General features: G+C 38.9%; 2 protein-coding genes across 9 annotated transcripts; one reads left to right on the top strand and one right to left on the bottom strand.

Moving 5' to 3' along the window:
• The first annotated feature begins 48 nt into the window (after positions 1-48).
• LOC135110507 (major facilitator superfamily domain-containing protein 6-like) lies at positions 49-16,335 on the top strand. Of its 2 annotated transcripts, XM_064022883.1 has the most exons (13): positions 49-1,639; positions 4,597-5,352; positions 5,706-5,850; positions 8,130-8,390; positions 8,672-8,839; positions 9,117-9,344; positions 9,622-9,774; positions 9,980-10,135; positions 10,312-10,425; positions 10,859-10,955; positions 11,182-11,343; positions 11,961-12,472; positions 13,658-16,335. In XM_064022883.1, exons 2-13 carry the CDS (start codon positions 4,895-4,897, stop codon positions 13,787-13,789), a joined length of 2,586 nt encoding a protein of 861 aa, XP_063878953.1. In that variant the 5' UTR covers positions 49-1,639; positions 4,597-4,894; the 3' UTR covers positions 13,790-16,335. The 2 variants fall into 2 exon arrangements, with proteins under 2 accessions (XP_063878953.1, XP_063878954.1); XM_064022884.1 differs by lacking the exon at positions 49-1,639 and having other exon boundaries at positions 4,412-5,352; positions 11,961-12,195.
• On the bottom strand, positions 11,369-22,851 carry LOC135110511 (BRISC and BRCA1-A complex member 1-like). Of its 7 annotated transcripts, none has more exons than XM_064022889.1 (7): positions 22,553-22,851; positions 20,062-20,197; positions 18,943-19,122; positions 18,351-18,528; positions 17,969-18,108; positions 17,312-17,487; positions 11,369-12,204 (listed from the first exon to the last, which is right to left on the bottom strand). In XM_064022889.1, the coding sequence occupies exons 1-6, from the start codon at positions 22,849-22,851 to the stop codon at positions 17,320-17,322; spliced, it is 1,101 nt and encodes a 366-aa protein (XP_063878959.1). In that variant the 3' UTR covers positions 11,369-12,204; positions 17,312-17,319. The 7 variants fall into 7 exon arrangements, with proteins under 7 accessions (XP_063878959.1, XP_063878960.1, XP_063878962.1 ...); XM_064022890.1 differs by having other exon boundaries at positions 11,369-12,071; XM_064022892.1 differs by having other exon boundaries at positions 11,369-12,071; positions 20,062-20,188.
• Between the last annotated feature and the right edge of the window lie 55 nt (positions 22,852-22,906).

The following is a 22,906-nucleotide window of genomic DNA, read 5'->3' as shown; positions in this document are numbered from 1 at the left end:
CTCTCTCTCTCTCTCTCTCATTGTTATGTAAATGAGTCTGGAATGCAAAATTTTCTAACAAGATTTCCAGTCATGCTTATAGTATTTGGTATTTGTTACAGCTGTAATCCCTAATTTGCATTTATGTTGAGTATGTTGTAATGTTAACATCTTTGCACAGAATGACTAAAATGTTGCTACTGATATCTTAAAGGATGTAGAGCATGTCTTTTTAATTAGCTTGACTGCATAACTAAAAGGAACAACAGAAATATGGTAATTGTTACCCAGACCACCAATTCATGTTAAATTATTTACTTTCAGCTACTGGGAATCATTTGCTTAAATAGGAGTCAAGTAAGGGAGGAAATGAGTAAGTAAAAGTTACAAGTATTTATAATGAGTTTTTGGTCAACTAGCAGTTAGTTTGTGCTGTATTTAAAAAAAAGCATCAATGAAATTATATTGTTTGTAAGAAAGTATAAATAATGTTCATTAGGGCATTCCATGTCCAGGAAAAGTATAGACATTAATGGTGAGTGAGATAAGATTGTGCCCACAGCAAAGATGTATGATTTTGTCATATGTATGAAATAGTATGAATTAATGGTACTTTATTACAATGATCTATCTAAATTTACATTGAAGGGATTATCCTCAGAAAAATAAATAAATAAAAATAGTATTAATAATAATTTGCAGGCGGCCATAATTTCATAGAGAAGTATCCTTAATGTAGATAATGGTATAATTTATTTACCTTGTTATCTCCAACTATTGTGTCAGTGCCTTATAAAGGATGTAAATGTTGTTAATCTTATTGTTGATGATTTATAAGGAGGTACTTCATACTCTTAGGCAATGGATGTCCAAGGCAAAAATGTGAACAAAATATTCTCAATAACTTCTATCTTAAGTTTGCTTCTGAACTAGATGAAAGGTCAAGGTTTCAAATCTATGCTGTATGGACACTTTATGCACCCAAACTTTGGTTCAGAAAATAAATTAATTGCTCCTCACACACTCCCAAAATGGAGGCACTATTGTGAGGTTGGTGTAGTATTCTCAATAGAAGCAAACTTGTTGTGCACCCTATATTTCAGTCTTGACAAAGTATGTGAACACCTTTGTAGTGTGTAGCTAAAGGCATTTTGAGTTCCACTTGCACTGTGAGAATGGACTGAATCAGCTGGTGTTTGAAGTGGTGATAAGTGTGACATTTTTTTAGTATATTGGTATTTAGTTGATAAGTTTTGCAGTTTAATAAGAAGTTAATCTATATATAACTTTTTTTCTGTGATTTTGCTTTGAACATTTACACATCCGTTGCCCCTCCCTTCCCTCCCTTAACCAGTGGAAAGGCAATCATGGGACACTCAAAGGACACACTGTCCTTTTGTCCTTGTCCGTTTTGCTTCTCATCACTTCCTGGAGCCTTTGTCATACAGAGGACGCGTTCTAACCAAGTTTTTTTTTTTTTTTTTTTTTTCATACACGCCCCTTCCCGCCCCAGGCTGCTTAATAATCATGATTCTGCATTCCGCGCCGCAGTTCCCACTCGCCAGTTGTCTATTGTGGATGTTCTCACAAGATACACCATTTCGGATTTTTGTGTAGCTGTTTAAAGATCAGCACTTGCTATATATCAAGTTGAACACAGGTGTTGCATATATATAGTGGTGGTGAATGTGCTGATGATGGTTAAACACGTGTGAACTGATCAGTGAGAGAATGTCATGTGTGTTTGGCTCAACTACGTGTTCCACGTGGGGCCCAAATGAACTGAAAGCACCGAAAGCTACGACAAAAAAACATGCACCAGTTTGTAAAATTTAGGGGCAGAGAATTGGTAAAGCTCCTGTAGGGGAGAAATGTGTAGGAGAGGGTGAGAACAGGGGAAATAGTGACGTGCTTCGACGAGTGCAGCACGCATTCGTTTCCCATCATTTAAAGTGCTTTCCTCCGAGCAATAAAAATCAACAAACAATAAACTTATCAGTTGCGGCACTTGCTTGAACTTATCTTTATTTCTATAAGGACATTTGGTGTTAACTGTTCAGAATAAAGTAAAAGGCTACCATGAATTTACTATAAGTAATACTAATAGTTTTTGGGAAGCAAATGTGCATTGTCCTCATATTCAATAAACTCGTATACTATCTGTAAAGAATGATGGAGATTACATATATACATTTAGCTTTGTGGTGCAAGTAATGCGTTAGGGATACAGGCAAAATCAGTGCACGTAATTATGTACATTTTTATTTTTTTTATTTTTTTTATCATTATGATAATTCAAATTAAGTGTAATTCAATGTTTTTTTTTTTTTTTTAGTTTAACGATTTTAAGAGAGAGAGAGAGAGAGAGAGAGAGAGAGAGAGAGAGAGAGAGAGAGAGAGAGAGAGAGAGAGAGAGAGAGAGAGAGAGATTTTCAAGTTTTAGTATGAACGTGTTGGCAACACTGGGATTGCAGGAGGAACCTAATCAACACATTTTGTGAAATGACCTTCGTCAAGGTTTTCATGTCACCTCTCACAGTGACAACAAATATGTCTTACGACCCAAGACGAGCGAAACACGCAGACTGAAATTGCATGATGGTTATGACTTGGTAAACAACTCTTTTAGCGATGACCGCCACAGGCACCGCTTCGCACTTCTTCCTTTCGTGCGTGTGCAGGTGTCCTTGAAATAATTTAGGCTGGCACTTCCTCCATAAACCCACCACTTTCCACCGGTCATTTAGTAGCGCTGCGTTCATCTCTTATCAAGCTCCGGCTGGCAGGCGCCGGCTTGGTCACCTGTAAAAAAAAAAAAAGCCAGTGGCGGCGCCGAGGGGGATACCAGACTCTTGTAACCCCGCAGGCCCTTCATTGATGTTAAAGTTTATAGCTTCTATCTTTTGGTAAGAATAGCTTCCCTTTAAGCCTTCCTCCTTACTGTTTTATGTACTCATTATTTGGTTTATGCGTACTCGTCTTCACTTGATAGGGTAATATGAATATACCCTGCTGTTGAATTCTCAGCAATTATAATACCTCCTTTCGAATGTTATTTTTATACTTTCGCATTTGTCTTGTTACAGAACGTACCTTGTGTATAGTTTATTTGACGTCTTTTTATGTGATTATAGCGGTGACAGATCTGAAAAATAACTGTAATAGTAGTCATATGAAGGGGAAAAAATATTATACGGGAAAATCACTACGGGATTTTGACGCTATGTTTTGGGAAAAACCAGATAATGATTTCACGCCCTTTTACTCAGGGTGCTGTGTGACGCTGCTTGCATTGCATTAACAATATAATTCACTACCAAAAAAACCCGGGTGTTGTGAAGAGGCGCCAGACGCACAATGTCAGACAATAATGTTAATTGTATAAGATTGCTGTTGTTATGTGGACTTTGGCTCTATTTGTTTCCAGGGGCTGTGCACAATCGAAAGTCTCTCATTCATCTGTGTAAAAAAATTTAACGACTTTTAGAAATTACTGAATATCCCATAATGATTTTCCTTACCTCCCTCCCTGATTACTACTTACTAGTGATAATCATTGTAATTATGTTGTTCTGTTAAATACAATCTGAACAAAAAAAAAAGTAATTTCGCATCCTTCTCTAAATTGTTCAAAGTCGAGTCAACTGTTATTAAAAAGTGTATATATATATATATATATATATATATATATATATATATATATATATATATATATATATATATATATATATATATATATATATATATATATATATATATATAAAAGATAAAAATTGATAAGGACCATACATTTATAACTAAATATAAACAACGAGATATAATGCACGGGTAATTATTGAAGACCATTGTCACTGAAATTGCAGCTATGAACTGTGCCTGCTGGGGTGGTGGTTCCTCCCACACGCACGAATTGTCTTCCTTAATGCTCACCCGGGGAGGTCGGTGACTCGGTGGGCGGTACTGTATAAGGCGCGCCACTAAAAAAAATCAAATATTTAGGCGTGCCACACATGAAACGTCCTGGTCATTGCCATCTCCATTGAAGAATAGAGAGCACATATTTGCAAATAAGACCTCGGTATGAACATATAAAAGAAAAAAAATCCAAATAGTTTCAGACATCTAAGGATTAACGATACAATTCCAGTTAAGAGTTCAGTATGAGGAAACTTGGCTCAGAGAATGATGAATTTCATACATAAATCTAATGGTTAAAGGTCGAGACCAATGGACGTGCCTAAGATGAATAAAGGGTTACACCCACGAGTGCTGGGCAGCTTGCCACTCGGCCCCAATGAGCCAACTGCTGCTATCGATCTCAGAATCCCGCAGGCGCTGCCATACACTGCTAGCGATTTAATGTTCAGTTTTATGTCTAAGTGAGGCTTGATTACTGCTATAAAAAAAAAACAAGAGAATAAATAATACGGCAGTAGGTTTTACTTTAATTTCCGTCTATATCTCGAGTGGAAATATTATCGAAAATAAAGTGTGAATGGGAGAGATTAAGGTCAACGCGTGCGCAGCGAGGTTTGCCTGAGGAGACTGAGTGAGGCGCTCTCCGCCTTCCTCGAGCCAAAACTCACCGCGCTCCATTCCAATTTGTGTCACACTCAGTGTTTGGACTACTGTGAAAATCACTGCAGAGGTGACAAGTGTTCGTACCATCCAGTGACGGCTGCAGGGAAGTGTCCGCACCGCCTCGCTTTCCCCTAAACTTGACTCTTGGTATCGACCCGGGTTCTTGTGAAAGCTATCTTTCACCCACAAGAGATCGAGCCAGAGGCCTGCAGCCTCTCCTCAGGCTGAGTTAGGTCTGGTGATACACTCCCTAATGCTGTCAGAACATAGCATTTAGCAACTCACAAGTCCTCCACCCCCTGAAAGTCAGAGGACGCCATTTCTAAACTACAAAATGGACTCCGTTCGGAACGACAACTACCAAGGGTATGGTATGGGGCAGCAGCAGCAGCAGCAGCAGCAGGGTGGAGGGCAGTTCTACATAGATCCAGCAAATGCACCACAGAATAACCCTCAAGGTATGCCTGCCGTGCCTGGGTCGCGGCCCTACGTGGATCCCGAAGCCCATGGGGAAGTTGACCCTACAGCCTACCCAGAGCCCAAGGAATCCACCCACAAGATCCGTGGGCGATCCGACATCATCGATATGTTCTGTAACAACGTGAACCAGGAATTACTCATTGCTAAGACCTTCTATTTCTTCTTCTTCTCCGCCTTCGGGTCACTCTTCCCTCTGATGGCCGTATACTTCAAACAAATGGGCATGAACCCCTTCCAGACCGGCGTGCTCATCGGCATCAGGCCATTCGTGGAGTTCATCGCCGCTCCATTCTGGGGCTCCATCGCCGACAAGTGAGTCCCACAGTTCTTTCTACATACCTTCATTATTATGAACTAGTCCACATTTTTTCGTGACTTCCCATGTACTGCCATACTTGTTTCTTGTGCACCTTCACAATTCATTGAATCAGTAAGTTTCATTGTTAGAATACATCAGCTTGTCTACAAATTAAAAACGTAACGCTTATCTCGGAAAACTTATGTATTGAGGAATTCACAGTAATAGGTACAATACTAATCATGACTTTTTATTTATTTATTTACTTAACTTTAATTTGCTGATGACGGTTTAATCATTGACGAGACTCAAAGCTTAGTGCTGGAACGTTTACTCATGCCCGTCTATCTGGACTTGCCACACGCAGGTTCCAGAAGGGCAAGACCATGCTGTTGTGTGCTGTGGGTTCCTGGATCCTCTCTACCCTGGCTATTGGTTTCATCGAGCCTGCAGCCACCTCTTGTGTCAGCTTCAATGGCACACACCACATTCTTGAGGTCCCCTACTCCAGGGTGCGTTCTGCCTGCACTGTTGTGATTAGATTTTTTTTTTATACTGTAATTGCAGCTTCACTCTTAACTTTGGTACCATATTCAGTTTTATTTTTACTTTATTTTTGTAATAACTAAATAATAATAATGATAATAATAATAATAATAATAATATTATTATTATTATTATTATTATTATTATTATTATTATTATTATTATTATTATTTATTTAATTGAAAGTTCTGTTCTCTCTCTCTCTCTCTCTCTCTCTCTCTCTCTCTCTCTCTCTCTCTCTCTCTCTCCTCATGACGTGTTACTGACCCCGAGCGAGAGAGAGAGAGAGAGAGAGAGAGAGAGAGAGAGAGAGAGAGAGAGAGAGAGAGAGAGAGAGACAGAGAGAGGGGGGGGGGAGGGGGACAAAGAGCGATGCGGCAAAGAGCACTTTTCCTCCGTAGCGTGGTTTACTGGGATGCGTTGGTGGGGCTGTGCGGCTGTGCAAGTCTCCCTCCGCTCCTCCCACTTTCCTCTGGCTGGCAATTACTTGAGAGGGGAGTGGAGGGGTTAGCCGGGGAAACGCGGCAGGAAGCGGGGGAGGGGAGAGGGGGATGCTTGATGAGCTTTCCCTACTCCTCCCCTTAGCCCTGATCCAAGATTCAAGTGACAGCCTTTGGTCAGGTGGGGGGCTGGGAACACCGGCCCATAATTTACGATCAATGTCAGGGGCCTGATCCGAGACTGTGTCAGAAAGAGGCGAGTTGGCTTTACCTCATTTTATGTGTATCGTGTGTCACTGCTCGGTAGGGGGAAAAGAGTGGCGTGGAAGTATCGTGTTACTTGAAGGGGTGGTATGAGTAGGGGACGAGAGCTCTCCTCCTTAGGCATGTTCAGAGGTGATGAGGAGGTGATAATCATCATAACTCAGATGGTTATGTCACTGCAGGCACGAGAGCATGTGTAGTGTCACGCAATGTATTGTTTCAGCTCGATTCCTTCTGTGATATCACTTCCAGACGTGTTTGCTGAGTGTTGCAATGCTCTCTCTCTCTCTCTCTCTCTCTCTCTCTCTCTCTCTCTCTCTCTCTCTCTCTCTCTCTCTCTCTCTCTCTCTCTCTCTCTCTCTCTCTCTCTCTCTCATGTGCCCATATCTGTTATAATACACTATCCTTGGATTCGTTGTTCAAAATTAGCGAAAAGTTGTGATAGTAGTGTGTGTGTCAGTTTACATGGATCTTCAGTAAACGCGTTAACTGAAATTGCAAAGGAGGTTTTTGATGACTCAATCTTGAAACCGCACAACAAAGTTCTTCGGTGTTCGTGCAAGTGCCTTTATTTCACAATTCCCTAACTGACCAGCCACAAAGATAGAATGGTGCCAGAACGGTATAAGCAGTCTGTTATATCTATATGTATACTCGTATGTTTGAATACCATTGGTTTCCCCATCTATTTCTTCTCTAGTCCTCATTGTACAGAATGACTTCCAATTCAAAGACTTTTCTTCTTACATTACAAGAGCAACAACGCCTGATGGGTGTTATCATAATCAATGATCATAAGTTCCCAGAGTCGCCTTGTTTTACTCTTCGTCGACATTCGCCTCCCACATTATTATTTGTGGTAGCAGCTTCACATTCAGTAATTGCGTGGCAGACACTGGCGGCGCTGGTTCTGGACACGAGGTCACAGTTTTTTCCTATTATAATTTTATTTTATATAACAGCACTTGGATATATTTCTTTTTACTGACATGAGAATTATGAAATACAGCTCTGTTCCTGCTGTCATTTCGATGATGTGAGAGAGAGTGTGTGTGTGTGTGTGTGTGTGTGTGTGTGTGTGTGTGTGTGAACCACTGAAACACTTAAACGCGCCGCACATCCATTACATTCAAAAGGATTTAATTGAAGTTACATAGGTTTTTATGGTTGTTTTTACTGTTTAAGTGGCAAGATTTATACATCATTAACAAGTGAAACACTCTCGAGAACTCCACAAATCATCTCTGGTCTTTGAAAATAATCGTGGTGAGAGAACAGAGCGTTTCAGACTACTGTGTTACAAGAAATTGCCGTTATTGAGTCCAAACAATGTAACACAAAGCTTTCTTTTTTTTTCATTTATTGGGATCTGCAGGTGGATAATCAGTGTCTGTCTTACATCTATTGTATTCATTACATCATAACTTAAACATTTTGACTTTCAAGATCTTAGCGGTGTCTCTGATGGCAAATGTTTTGCACTTTACTCAGATCTTGGGTATTAATGTCCTAGTAACACAGGCGTGCCTTGATCACTACAGCCTATGCACAAAAGGAGCGTGACTCAAGATGACTTCTTCATCACCAATCCTGAGCTTGACGAGGCCTTCATGGGCGTGAATCTTCCCGTCGCCTCTGACGAGCACTTTACCTCTCCGGGCATGAGGATGGGAGAAACATTCCAGTGGGACAGCATTCCTCTCAGCATGCCAAGTATCGCGAAAAGGAGGAGGAAGAGAGACGAGACGCCGCTCCCCCCAGACCACGTCACTGGCAAGTCGCCCCACGTTGTCCACTACACCGTGAGTCCTTTTCCAAAGATTTCTTTAAGAAATAATTTTAAATAATATCTCGTTAAGGGAGCGTTATTAAGAATGGATGGTAGAATACTTATTATTATTATTATCATTATTATTATTATTATTATTTTACAAGGAATAAATGCACCGCCTCGCGCAAACCAGCTGGCAGGCCACGGCTCAGCTGACTGGCGCGGCGGCGCCTCAGCCCTCAGCTGTGCCTGCCGCCTGGTGCTGTAGACATGTGACAGCTTACGCAGGAACTAACTAAATATAAAATTCAGGTGAACTTCGACCAGTTTCATGGAGCTGAAGAGGCACTGTTGTCCCCTCCCTTCTCAAGCATCGTGTACAAGTCCTCTGACGTGCAGAAAGTATTCTTCCTGCTGCTGCTGGTGGTGGTCATTGGGGAGTTCTTCAGCAGCCCCGCCATCACTCTCGCTGACTCCGCGGTAAGCCACGAGGCCCCCACTGCTTAGATAACTTTATTGTCATTTCGTTGTAGAATATAGACAAATTGAAATTATTTTTGGCAGGAACTCCACAATACAATAAATGACAGAAAAAAAGTATGGATGACAATGACTCTAACTCAGAGAAATCATTATCACAGAAAATCACAGATCGACATGCTAATACACACGTCATTGCAATTCCAGTTTTGCGCCCAAGCCATGTAGATTAATACTTTAAAGCATGTGGACAGAAACAAATAATATCCTCCGGCAGGTGCTTACATATCTTGGGGACGAAGCAGACCACTATGGGCGGCAGAGGATGTTTGGCTCCCTGGGCTGGGGTCTGGCTATGTTTTTCGTGGGCATTGCTCTGGACCATTCCACCGCCTTCCCTGACCACCCTTGCAAACCCCATGAAAAGGAAAGGAACTACACCATCTGTTTTGCAGTCTTCAGTGTCCTCATGGGTTGTGCCTTCATCACAGCTTCCCAGTTCAAGGTTAGTTCACTGGCTGTCCCAGTACACATTCATATTCATCTCAAATTACCTAATCATAAAATTGTGTCAGTCAATGAATAGCCTTGTAGCATAATGGAGTTTAGAAATAATATGATTACTATTTGTCGTACTTCCAGGATTAGATAAAAATCATTTGTGGACTGAGGACGGCAGGTAGACTGAATACGCCTCTGCTCATTCCAAGGATTTTTAGAGACAGTATGTAGGTAACTTTGATTCATGTTATCCGATGTTTGACTGAATTTCTCTGGTCCAGTTTGACTATTCAGAGCCGATGCCAAGTGCAGTCCAGGAGGAAGTGAAGGAGCCCGTAGACAATGGGCCCCGTCCCTGGAATGAACCAAAGATACCCTTGCAAGAGCACAAGTCTCAGCGGCAGAAAATTGATGAAGCCATTGGGACTATCAAAGTATGTTTTATTATGGCTATAGATATTAATAGTTACAAAGTTTTCTTAGAATTATTTATTTTCTGTTAGAACTGTAGATTTCAAAGTCATCATTATCAGTGTGGATAGTTAAAAATAGTGTATATACATAATTAGCAGAACTCATAACATAGAAATTCCTGTTAAGAAGTGTTGGTTAGGTGGGTGACTTATTCTCCCTTTTCAGACCAAGATCTTTGCCCAAACTATGAAGGAGATGCCTGAGTGGTTTGTGGTTCTCAAAGAGTTTAAGAACTTGCGGTGTGGAGCCTTCCTCTTTGTGGCCTGGTGGATGGGCTTTGGCATTGGTTTGATCTTTGCCTTCCTCTTCTGGCATCTTCAGGTAAGTTTGAGAGGTTGATACTTTGGAGTTAGCCATGTTTGAATTGAAATTTGAAGTATTACTTGAATAGATTGCATATATAAATTCACCAGTACTGTTTCCTTTCTACACAGAAACATTTCTTTCAAATATGTGCCTTATAACTGATTCACTCACTGCATTTTTTCCTTTGCCAGGACTATGGAGGTACTCCCACTGTGTTTGGTATTGCCAGCATCATGAATCACATCTCTGAGATTTTTGCTTACTTCTTTAGCTTCAGACTTATCACCCAAATTGGCCACGTGAAGGTAAGGTGTATGTATGTGTATGTGTGTATGTGTGTGTGTGTGTATATTGAAGTGTGTGTGTGCATATTGAAGTGTGTGTGTATGTCTGTGTTTTCAACTACTTTTGTATTACCAAATGTGTCATCAAATGTGAACATAAGAGTACCACAGTATGCTCATATATATGAATGTGCTTATGTATGTAATTAGCCTTAATTCACTTGATAACTGTTGACATGGAACAGCATCTTCCATGAGATTAGCTGGAGACAGCCTTTAATGAATGGATGGTTATTTTGATGTAAGCTTCTGGAGAGGATATTAATTGAAGTTGATGAAAATTCAAGATATCAACAGTTTTCAATCTCAGAAAAGTGAACTTTGGTTTTACTTTGTCATTTTGCTCTGAGTTAGTCATGTGTCATGTGTCAAGTGTAAATCATGTTGCGTGCAGGTCCTGTGTGTAGGGCTGACTGGAAATGTCCTGCGTTTTCTCTACATTTCCTGGATGAGGAATCCTTGGTGGGTTCTTCCCTTTGAGTTTATTCAGGGTGAGTACTGAGGGCACTTCACTGAGAGTTGATTACATCTTTGTCATTACAGTTGTAGTATTACATTCTAAGTAATTATGAGCCTGAGAACCTTTGACTTCTTATTTTTTTAGTATTAAACTTAATGTAATTGTTTCTAATTTTGCATTTGCCCTAGAACAATAACTCTTAGCAATAGATAGCATCTGTGCATCATGGATGATATGAAACTGATGTTGTGTTGCAGGTATTACCCATGCAGCAGTGTGGGCCGCCTGCTGTTCCTACATTGCCCACAACACACCTGCTCACTTGCGCTGCTCCTCACAGGGTGTCCTGCAGGGCATCCATCATGGCTTTGGCAGGGGCTGTGGTGCCATCATTGGAGGGATTTTTGTCAACTTCTTTGGTAATTTCTAACACTTCTCTACTTGGGATGTTTTGGTATTTATTGCTTTTAAGTGGATGATTCCCATTACATATATTTAAATAAATATCACTCTGTTTTATTGATTAATTGATTTAGTTAATTAATTGTTTATTGAAATTTATCTAATAGTGGAGCAATTAGCCAGTATGCTTGGGTCATAGCCAAGACCATGTTAGCCTGGTATACAAATGATTTTTCGGCAAGATTTTATAGGTCACAAAGGAACATCCAGAATTGAAGGATAAGTGTCTTGAAACCTCCCTCTTGAAAGAGTTCAAGTTATAGGAAGGAGGAAATACAGGAGGCAGAGAGTTCTCGAGTTTACCAGAAAAGAGATGATTTTTTTAACATGTACTGGAGGTTAGTGAAGGACTGCAGTCTTAAAGAGCTCACCTAATTGCAAATTACTACTAATCAGTTATAGGCCATTTAAGAGTAGTTCAGTTAAGTATATCCATTATGGATCATAAATATAAGGAAACTTATGTCTTATCAAAATTATCCTCTGGCTGTATTTACATAAATTGATTTCATTGTTCATGTTCATAAGTATTATCATGAGTGGAGAAATTTTAATTGCTTGTGTGGCATTTCAGGGACTTCTGTTGTGTTCCGCTCGTATGGTATCATCTCTCTTGTCATCTTGGGTGCCTTTATCTTCATCAACTTCTACCGGAAAGATGTGGGATTCCAGCCCGACCTGCCACCTGAAGAAGATCCTCATGAGATGGCTGAGGAAGGAACAGCCCTGGCTCCACACGGTGTCCCAGCCAACCCCATCCCTAGAGCCCTGAGCTCCCAGAAACTGAATGAAGGGGCTTCTGATGCTGGGTATGGTACCTATAATGCCACAAATGGGATGTTAGATATACCAGGTGGAGGTGGTGCCCCCACCAATCCCTTCCTTCAGGGTGGTGGGGATGGAGGAAGTGGTGGTGGTGGTGGATACAACTACTCCACAGACACCCAGCCAACTCAACCACTATTCTCTGAGACCAATCCCTTCCGAAATTACTTCACCAATCCCAGTCCCTTCCCTAGCAAGGACTCCCCCATCAACTCCCCTGATCTCAGCCCTGATTATGAGAGCATCAAACACAGGTTCCAGGTAAGTTTTGCTAATGGTGTACCTAGAGGCATGAGTAGTACTAGAGCAGGATGACTTGTAGCTCTTAAAAATTAATAAGAAAATATAGATGCATAGGCTTCATGATGCTTAGTGCCACAAATGATAAAGAAAATGTAGATATGAAAACTTCATTCTGCTTAGTGCCTCAGCCTCATTTCATGTTCCCTTTTTAGTTTTACCCCAACTGATTATTTTTATTTTTATTTATTTTTTATTTATTTTATTTTTTTTTATTTTTTTTGAGTACATTTGTTTATAGGAATTATTATATTTTTCTCAAATGCTCATTCCTTCAAATGAGTATCTTTAATTTTAAAATGGTTAACTTCTCCTTGCTGTGCATGGGATTTTTATATCCATTAACCCTTGAAATTCCCTTTTCATTGATGTTATCTAAATGATAACATTGGATGTGGTACACCAGCGCAAGAATAGCAGTGAAAAGGCACCAACTCCTCTTGTATACTATTTTCTTTGCATGTAGATCTCTTTGGCATGCTGTGTTTTCTCACACATATTTTCTACCTTGCCCAGTATTGGTGGTGGTACGGTGGTGACTTTGGTCAAGTCACCTCATGTGCAAACCATATGATCTTGAAAATTCAGTTCAGATTTTTTTTTTTCTTCTATTTAGTGACTAAAAGACAATATTGACTGGAAAACCACTCAGACATGGTTTGGTCACATGGAGAGAAATGAAGAGAATGTGATAGTAAAGATGATACACATATAAAGGTAAGGTAGATGGAATATGAAGGCTACTGAATAAAATGGTCATACCCATTGACCATTATCATTTGATAACATTTTTCCCCATCCCCCTATAGGATAATTCAGTTCTTTAAGATAGTAAGTAAAAAATTATTAAAGGTTAAAATGACTCCAATCCTGGGCCAGTTAGACAAATTGTACCCATGTTCACCAAGCAGTGAATGGGTACAGGATGTAAGTCAAGGATTTTTGTGGCCTGAGTGCCTGCCCCAAGAGGCCAGAAATGGTACTACAACCTTAAGGGATAAACAAGGCAAGGTATTAAGAACAAGGAATAGATAATTAAAAAAGTATTTGTAACAAGTATTAGTATGGCTTAAAATACAGCATTATGATGAACGGTAGGCACTAATTTGACACCGAGTAGAACTGAGGAAAATTGTGTGTTTACAGGCATATGATGATCTGCTGAGTGGAAGGAATAACATTAAGGAAGAATTGAAAGAGCCGCCTTTGAGCAAGCCTGAGGCGGGTGTGGAGCGTGATCCCCAGCTCAGGACAGCCTTGCAGAACTACAATTGGTAGGCTGACCCCCTGCCTTTCCCATTACCAGTTGGGTTAGCCATTGAATGACTGGTAGGATGCATAATCACAACAGTTAAGTAGAACCTATTGGTAGACATACATAGTCTAAGGGATGGTAACACAAAACACTAGTAAGAATGTTGAATACTTCATTTTTTTTCCTAGCAATACACAAATCATTGACTTCATGAATTGGTGATATTAAGTGATATTAATCAAAATAATGTCATGTATTTTATCATTTGGCTATAGCAGGGTGAGAACATATGTCTCCCAATTATGATCATGCTTAGTAACTGTTAGTAACTCTTGAAAACATGTGGACCTCAGTATTGCTAGCATTTAAGAGTGTAAGGCAACATATCGCAAGGGAGTTAAACGATGGACAGTTACATTGATAAAAAATGGTTGGACATTTTATTCCTATTAGGAGGACATCTTCCTAATGCTGTCTCGTGACCCATGCTGGGCAGGGAAACAAGGAGCTACACAACAAGTCACAAATGATCATGTCATTGTAAATACATGTCCGTCATCATTGTAACTATAGAAGCACCCACACCGTAGTTGTCTCATTGCACTCATTTAACGGCCTAGACAAATGTAGTGACCCGTGGTACCCTTGTGGTGCAGGATCCTCCTCCAGACAAGTAAAAGACACACTGGGAGCCAAAAAGAGAATGTCTACCTGTATGTTTTCATTAGAGTTTGTTTAATTTTCCAATACATTTGTAGTCAAATGCACTGTTGCATTGAACTTAGTTGTTCTACTGCAAGACATTTTTTTACAGCAATAAATGTATATCGTATATTTTTGGGATGGCAAGCTTTAATTGATATATTTTTGGCAGAATATTTCTTTTAAATAATGTGAGATATTTTATAAGAAACATTGTAAATTATGTAAATTAAACTGTGCATCTGTGGTTGCAATATTTGAAGTCTATGAGGGAATATAACAATTACTTAAAAAGTTATCATGGTTTTAAAAAATTGCCCCATGAAGCTGTGAGTTATAGCATACTTATATACATTCACATGTATATTTTTTCTTTTCATCAGATTTGAGCTTTCAAGTAATGCATTGCAGTGTACATAGATGATGCCTTTGTTAATACAGCTTTGGAGTAATGGAGTACCAGCCCCCTGCATGAACAGACCCAGCAGTGTGTGTTGCTGAGGGTCTTGGGCGATGTTGTAACTACATAATTGTTTTCATGGGAAAAGTTAGTGCAAGTCTCAAATTTGTGCCAAGACCTCATTGGTTTGTTGCATACCTACTGGTCTTGATGTTTAGAGAATTGAAGACCAAATAGTTTTATAAAACTGAGGTCATTTAATCATCTGTCAACAATTTAAATGGTTTGTATTTCCACATACTTCTCGTAACGTGATCTGTCTGTATCTGTAACCTCTAGCTTTCGGCTGAGTGGTAGTTCCGTGTCGAAGAGAAGAGCAGGAAAAGTCGTCACGTCAAAGTACTTCATATGTTAAAGTTTGTTGACATGATAACTAGTCAGAAACTTTTCTTGTTCCTTAATGGTGGTGGTTCTCCTTTTCCATGTGTGTGTGTATGTGTTGGAGGTGAGGGATTGTGTGCTCAGATGTGTGAGGTAGATAATTCATTCCTCTTGGTGCCAGTCTCACAATATTCAAGGATAATCCTCAAGGTTATCATTAGCACTTTCCCTTTAGGCAAAGAAGGCCCAACACTACTGCGGCCTTGTCTTAGTCTTAGAGTCTTAAAGCTCTTTCTTTTGGGGGAAATAAATATGACAACTGAGGTTATAACCTTGAAAGTAATATTGATTATTGGACAAACCTGTAAGTCTCAATTAATTGCTTCTACTTCCAAGAGGAAAAATTATGGGCAAGTCATATTGCCTTCCTTCTGGTGTCCCTGATGTATATCAATTGTAGTGGTTGCACTCTGAGTAGTGTGCATGCTTGCTTGGGTATGCAATGATTGCTCAGACAATATGTAAAAAACTAAAGGAGAGTACCTCATTGACTCCTAAAATTATAGTTAGTGTGAGAAGTGTACCAAGTGGTGAAGGTGTCTACATAAAACCTGTGTGACAGACCAGAACTTGCCCATGTATCACCCTCCCAAAATCTTACTTTGAACCTGTGGCTTTGGGTAGTGATGGTGAAGCAAGACAAGACATGAGAGGAGTGTGGGTTCCTTCACTATTATCTTGTAGCATAATGAATGTAGTGCTGAAGTATCTCATAAGTGTTGACAAATAAAACATATTAAGAACCTTATTAGTGCAGAGGACTTATCTTGTAAGGTTGTTGATTCATAGTATTTCAGTATAGACAAGTAACTTTCCCAGCAGTCACAAACAACTTGCCATGAAAACGAGAGTTACCTAGATGTGCAGACCATTTGCCTTGCTGAGCATCACTGACATAGTAATGTTAACTTGTCAAAAGTATAATTGGTGGTACATTCAGTCAAGGATCAAATGATATGTATGTTATCTGTCTTGTTGAATATATATCGTGTTGTTTATTGTGGTAAAGCGAGATGAAAGTTGAAATATTGTCTTCTATCTCCTAAACACCCTGAATTCTACTATCATCTGAGGAGAGTACATCTGTTCTTCACCCACTTCACTGCTTCAGGTGTCCCATGGGAGATAAGCAGCACCAGAAAAGGCAACCTGTTGTGGTGCCTGTCCACTCTAACAATAGCATACAGAGCATGAACTGAGTTGTGACCCTTCAGCTTGGCTGGCAGAAGGCTGACAACCCTGTCTTGTGTGTGTGTGTGTGTGTGTGTGTGTGTGTGTGTGTGTGTGTGTGTGTGTGTGTGTGTGTGTGTGTGTGTGTGTGTGTGTGTGTGTGACTGAAAATGGTCTGCATCCTGTACTGAGGGATGCTGGTATGGAGGGGAGAAAAGTACACAGCAGAGATTATTTGCAGATCAAGATGAAAGTCCTGGAAGGTGATCACTCATTAGGAAGTATGGAGGGTGATGAAATGTAGTTTCTGAAAACTTGATTTACAGTCACGAATCACTTTATTTTACTTACAAGATATATTTATACATTAAAGATATTAAATCCACAATTATAATACAATTTTTAAATAAATTCAAGATCATTTTATAAACTGGGAAAAGATCTTGAATTAAAATTTAATTGATGTAGTTTTGGTATTTTATAATGTAGCCAAACTGATAAAAAAAAAAAAAAAAAAAAAAAAAATATATATATATATATATATATATATATATATATATATATATATATATATATATATATATATATATATATATATATATATATATATATATATATATATATATATATATATATATATATATATATATACACACACACACACACACACACACATACATAAAAAAATATAAATCTCAAACCATTTGGCACAGCATACAATTGCTAGGAGTGCATGTTGTACCAAAGGTGATTTAAATCAGTTATCATGATGTATCATTCCTTTGGTATAAAAATTTCACACCTTGTGGTATGTTAGGACTTAAATTCTAACCTCAAGTGTTAATCCTTTGGAACCAGTGTGTAACTGAGATCCTTCTGTACGGGACGCTGAAAGGGATGCGCCAGGAGTGTGCCAAAATAGTTGTGAAGCTTTGTAGCATTGCGGGAAACCTCCAATACATAGCTCCAGCCTCCCTCATCGAGGCCGCACAGCAAGTCAAATATGCCCTGTGGAAGGTACAGGTAAGTTTTTATCTATGAAAATAAGTAAATATATGATGAACTGAGAAAAATCCTATTTTTATTGTATATTAAAGTTGTACAGCTGTGATGATAAATAACATAAGCCATAACACAACTCCCATAATAGTGAGTTAGTAATAGAAAAGATGGTGAGGTCCAGATGGAAAATATTATAGAATATAATAATTTCCCATACATGTGGGATGGCAGCCAAGAAAGACGATAAAACAAAGGACGTCATTTAATGGAAAACCTAAGAACCAAGAGCATGATCTACAAATATACGTTAATAAAAATATAAGGATTAGAAAATTCTCTAGTATTAAACACAAAGAACATGATAAATATCTTGAAAATAAATAATAAAAATATCAACAATAATGAAAGATATACAGTAAAAGCAGATATTTTATACTGCATAAAATTATGTACAATAACTGATACCTAATGCAAGTGATCTACTCACTTCACACTTGTTGTTGTCTGAAGGTGATTCATGGGTGTACAAAACATCAAGGACAAAGTGAGGACTTTGGATGAGGTGAGAGAAGAGCTCCTTTCCATGCAGAAATTGTGGCAGACAGTGTGACCTTCCATAAATCAAAACTGCAGTAAAAAAATACAATATTAGGTAAATGATGTATGCTTTACAAATGACTGCACAAGATCTGTATGTTTGTGTGTGTCTACAAAAATGTGTGAATACATGTAGGCACCTTGGTTTGGCTGCCCATCTCTTTGAAGGATGTCAGCCTAGGCCACAGATTGTAGAGATCAAAATGACTAACAAGAAAGCATGGAATCAACAATTACATTACAACACATTCAGGCCGATTTACTGGACTTACTGGTTCTATACATATATGGAGGAGGCACAACAGATGGATTGGAACACTTGGGGAGCGAGATCTGGTGCGCAATAAGTTCAAACACGAGGCTCAAGTCACAGTGGGTGGTGGCTGGTCTCTCTTCAGCCAATTCTAAATCGGAGATGATTTTCTGAGGATCACTTGTGAAGTCGCTAATCTAGAAATGATGAGCACTCCATTAACAAACTAAATTATGATATACATGATGGTGTTGTGACTGCCAAAGCTACAGTTAGGGACAAGAAAGTGTCTGATAAGGAATAAATGATCATTGCTTACACATGACTTTTTTTTGTGGAATATAAAAAGGAACAGGTGGAAAGCAGATAATCAGAAGAGCACATGTAGCAAAATTCAGAAGAGTGTCTGGGGAAGCTGCTATTGGCTGGTCAGAAGGATCAACCACTGAGTACTTTATTTGACTGGTGTTAATTTTAAGTAGTTTTGTACCACTGAATCACATTGAAAATATTACATTTGACATAAGTTGGTGTATAAAAAAATAAAGTGTTTTAGACTATATCAACAAATATATACATTCATATGATTTATTCAGTTTACATACACTTACCCACACTGGTATGTTATGTAGCAACACCAAAGCAAACTTATGTCTTGCATCAATGGCATGTTTGTTTTGCAGAAAGAGGGTAAGTGCCCGCTTCACCATGTACAGTGCTGAGAACTTGGAGCCATCAGCAAGTCTGTAGGGTGTGTTTCCCACCTCGTGGCATACATCCACTACCAATATCTTTAAGGGAGAAATATTTTATGAAATGTTATTCTTTTATAACTTAAAAAAAAAAAAATTTTTCTTAGTTCACATTTCTTTTTTTATACATTTTTTTTTATATAATTGTCAGGGAATTTTGTTGCTATAGATAATTCATAAATCTTAAGGATTTCATTTACAAATCTTGTCAAAGTATTTCCAGTTTGTAACTTATATCACTGAACAGAAAGTCTAATTAATCTCATGAGTAAATCACAGCAAAGACAAAAGATTTGAACACAAGCATGACCATGATTAGAGACCAGTCTATGAGTAATGACATAGGAGCAATAAATCAAAGTAATTAATATCAGACTTTAAGTTAAGCAGCATCAAATCACACAAAAACTTGATTCTCCCAGGTTTTTTATCCATTATCATGAAATATAACTCATGGATGTTACTCTTCATATATATATCCAGAAAAGGGAGACAACTTTCATTGCTTTAATAATAATTTTCTCAATTCATGACATGGATACAGAGGGTGTGCAGGCCACCACAACTGTGACCAAGACAGCAAAAGGTTGCATTAATGACCTTTTCAGTCAGTATTCCTGGTTCTTCCTATCTTGTTTTGTATCACTAGCTGAAGGTCAGTCTGATAACGGCAATGATATGATGAAACTGTGAAAATTATGATGAAACACTTATTACATATAACTTCCCTTATGATGATATATATATATATATATATATATATATATATATATTACAAATTTCAATAATTTTGTGTTACACAAAAAAATCATTCACACACATGGTGATGGCAAAAAGAAGTGCATATCAACTCAAGGAAAGATAAGATAAAAGCAGACATGGATAAGATTAATAAGACCACATGAATATAGTTCATGTTCTATACACTACAATTAGGCAAATACATATTAGAAGAATGCATTGCTAGTACATGCTTACTATATGCTCAGGACAGTTGACCCTTGGCACACGGAATTCCACTGTAGTGTTGCTAATCTTCTCCACCACCTTCTCGACATCTTCTGAAAGGGTATTCCCAGAGAGCACCTCCACTTCCTCCGACATTCTGAAACACCTGCACTCTGTTATGATCCACACAGCACAGAACTCACATCCTCTCAAAACAAGTCTCTTGGTAGCATTAATTTTATTACTCAAGCATCCTAAGTACAGATTCCACAGCATTAACAAGTCCAATTCAGGAAGTGATTTAATAAATATCTCACTGGCAGCATTTATGGCAAACAGTTACAGGAGAAAAGTAACAATCCAGTATTCATCCCAGATTTTCTTTGGACTATGATGATGAGACGGAATCATCTGTGTATGTTTTTAAGCTTACAGTTTTACATACTATATACTTTAAAATGTATTTTATCCTCTACATTTTCTTTCTTTTTCACTTCCTTGATGAGTAGGTAGCAAAATTAATATTATGAAATTATGTATGTACTCTTTCCTCTTTGCTACTTTTCCTATTCCCTTTGAACAGCATTAGTTTTTTCTCTCTCTCTCTCTCTCTCTCTCTCTCTCTCTCTCTCTCTCTCTCTCTCTCTCTCTCTCTCTCTCTCTCTCTCTCTCTCACTTCTTCCACTTCCTGTAGCTCACATTACTAAGTAGTAGGTGAACCCCCATATCTTAAAGGTGTGGTCTGACTCCCAGTACATGGGAACTGACCTTGAGGCCGTGAGTGAACCAGGAAATGTGTGCTGAGGTTACCCTTTTTTGCTTGGCTTTTTATGACCTTTCAAACAAGCTGGAGCAGTATGTAGCAATGCCACTGGTATGTAAGGTGGAGTTATGACCTAATACACTTTATCATACCAAGAAACTCCAGCAGATGCTGTGTAACATTTGGTAATGATGTTTTACATTAATACCACAACCATCAAAAATATATTCAAATCATGTCTAGCTTATTGTGATGCTATCTATGCTAAATGGAGAGTTCTTCCTTTGGTGATATTGCCAATAGGAAAAAGAACAGTGAGATACTGATACTACATCGTAAGCATCATAATACTTATGCAGCCCTAATTTTCTTTGGCATATATTTTCAAACAGCACAATCCTTGTAGAACCTTACCATGTAGAAAATTGGAGCACTTATTTAGAGACTCATAAGGTCATTGTTCCCTGCAGCTTGTAAATAGAAGGAAAAGATTTACTTGATAATTTAACCCTCAGTACCCTGGCAAGTTACCAGAAAACAAAGATGAAATATATATGTTTCCTAATACAGAGACAAGTGTTAGTAACATACAGCACAGCAACACTTTCAGTCCTACATGAGTAGAAACAACACTAGAACTTCAGCTGTTAGACAAAAGCTACCAACTATGGAGTGACCTCATCTCCAGCTTGAGGTGCCCCATATGTTACACCAGATTTCCTGGTTGCTCAAAAAGACTTCCCTCAAGCTGGATGAGTCTCATCTACTAAATGGTTACTTCCTTGTTGGGCTGATGTAATAATATTGATACATATGAGAGAGAGAGAGAGAGAGAGAGAGAGAGAGAGAGAGAGAGAGAGAGAGAGAGAGAGAGAGAGAGAGAGAGAGAGAGAGAGAGAGAGAGAGAGAGAGAATAGGAAAATTTTATGATTACGGCAAACCAGTGTTAATATATTCTAGTACTAGTACAAAGAAATAATATTAACTTATTAATAGTGCTGTACCATTTACACACATCTTACACAAATTAATAAGCAGAAACTTACTCGTTTTCCCAGATTTAACTTTCAAACTAAACTAACAAAATTTGCATCTACTAGTTAATAGGATTTGATTAAACTTATTTTGTTTCCACAGAAATGACCAAAAAAAAGTTAATGTCACAAGGATTAAAAAAAAAAATTTTAGGAACTGTTGGATTAAGAGGTCCAATACATTTCTATCATATCTTGCTTTTTTTTGTGATGAATGCACATTAATTATTAGAGGGGTGGAGATGACCATGCTTTTGTTTCAATATAAATAAACAAACAAACAAACAAACAAACAAACAAACAAACACACACATACATACACACACACACACACACACACACACACACACCTCCAAAATACTAGAGTGACAAGCTAAAAAATCAAAGATATATGGCACAGATATTATCATAGACGTGGAAATTAGTTGTATAGGCCTATCAGGGCGAAATTACCTGAGGGGGGGAAGGCAGGTGAGGGCAGGTGGGTCTGGTGGGAGCAGCAGTGATCCCTCGCACCTCCTCCTTCCCTCACACAGTTGCCTTGACACACTTTATTCCACTCCCAAAGGTCAAAAGCTTTCGCGTGTTGGCTCCACCCACCTCCCTGCCACTCAGTCTGTCAGTCCTACTTGTGGTGGTCCAGGCCTCCTAGCCCCTGTCCTTCTCTCACTCCTCCCTCGCTGAAACACACTGAGGAATGCCAATGAGGGAAGGGTAAACACACCTGCTGGAGTCCTGCCCGCGGGGCCGCCAGCTAAGAGGGCCTGGTCTTTGCAGGGGGTTTCCTTGTGAAGAGTTAAGCAATGAGGCTGCTTTATAAACACTGCCTAATGCTGCACTGCCTAGACACCATGACCATCCAGCACTGGCGATAACTTGGATGGGAGAGGCGAAATAAAATGACAGTGGAGTGATGTGTAGAGGGAAAGAGGTGTCCCCCGAGCAGGCAGCAAGAGTGTGTTGCAAGACAGGCTCACACAGATTCAGTGCACGTCGCCTCAAGTGTGCCTCAATACGCGTCATGGAATCATTACTAATGACCCTTGACTCCAATGCACTAACGATAAAGTGAAAGGCC

The sequence above is a fragment of the Scylla paramamosain genome, chromosome 20, assembly GCF_035594125.1.
Source record: "Scylla paramamosain isolate STU-SP2022 chromosome 20, ASM3559412v1, whole genome shotgun sequence".
Classification (NCBI taxonomy): domain Eukaryota; kingdom Metazoa; phylum Arthropoda; class Malacostraca; order Decapoda; family Portunidae; genus Scylla; species Scylla paramamosain.
This window is presented reverse-complemented; position numbering and strand designations above follow the sequence as displayed.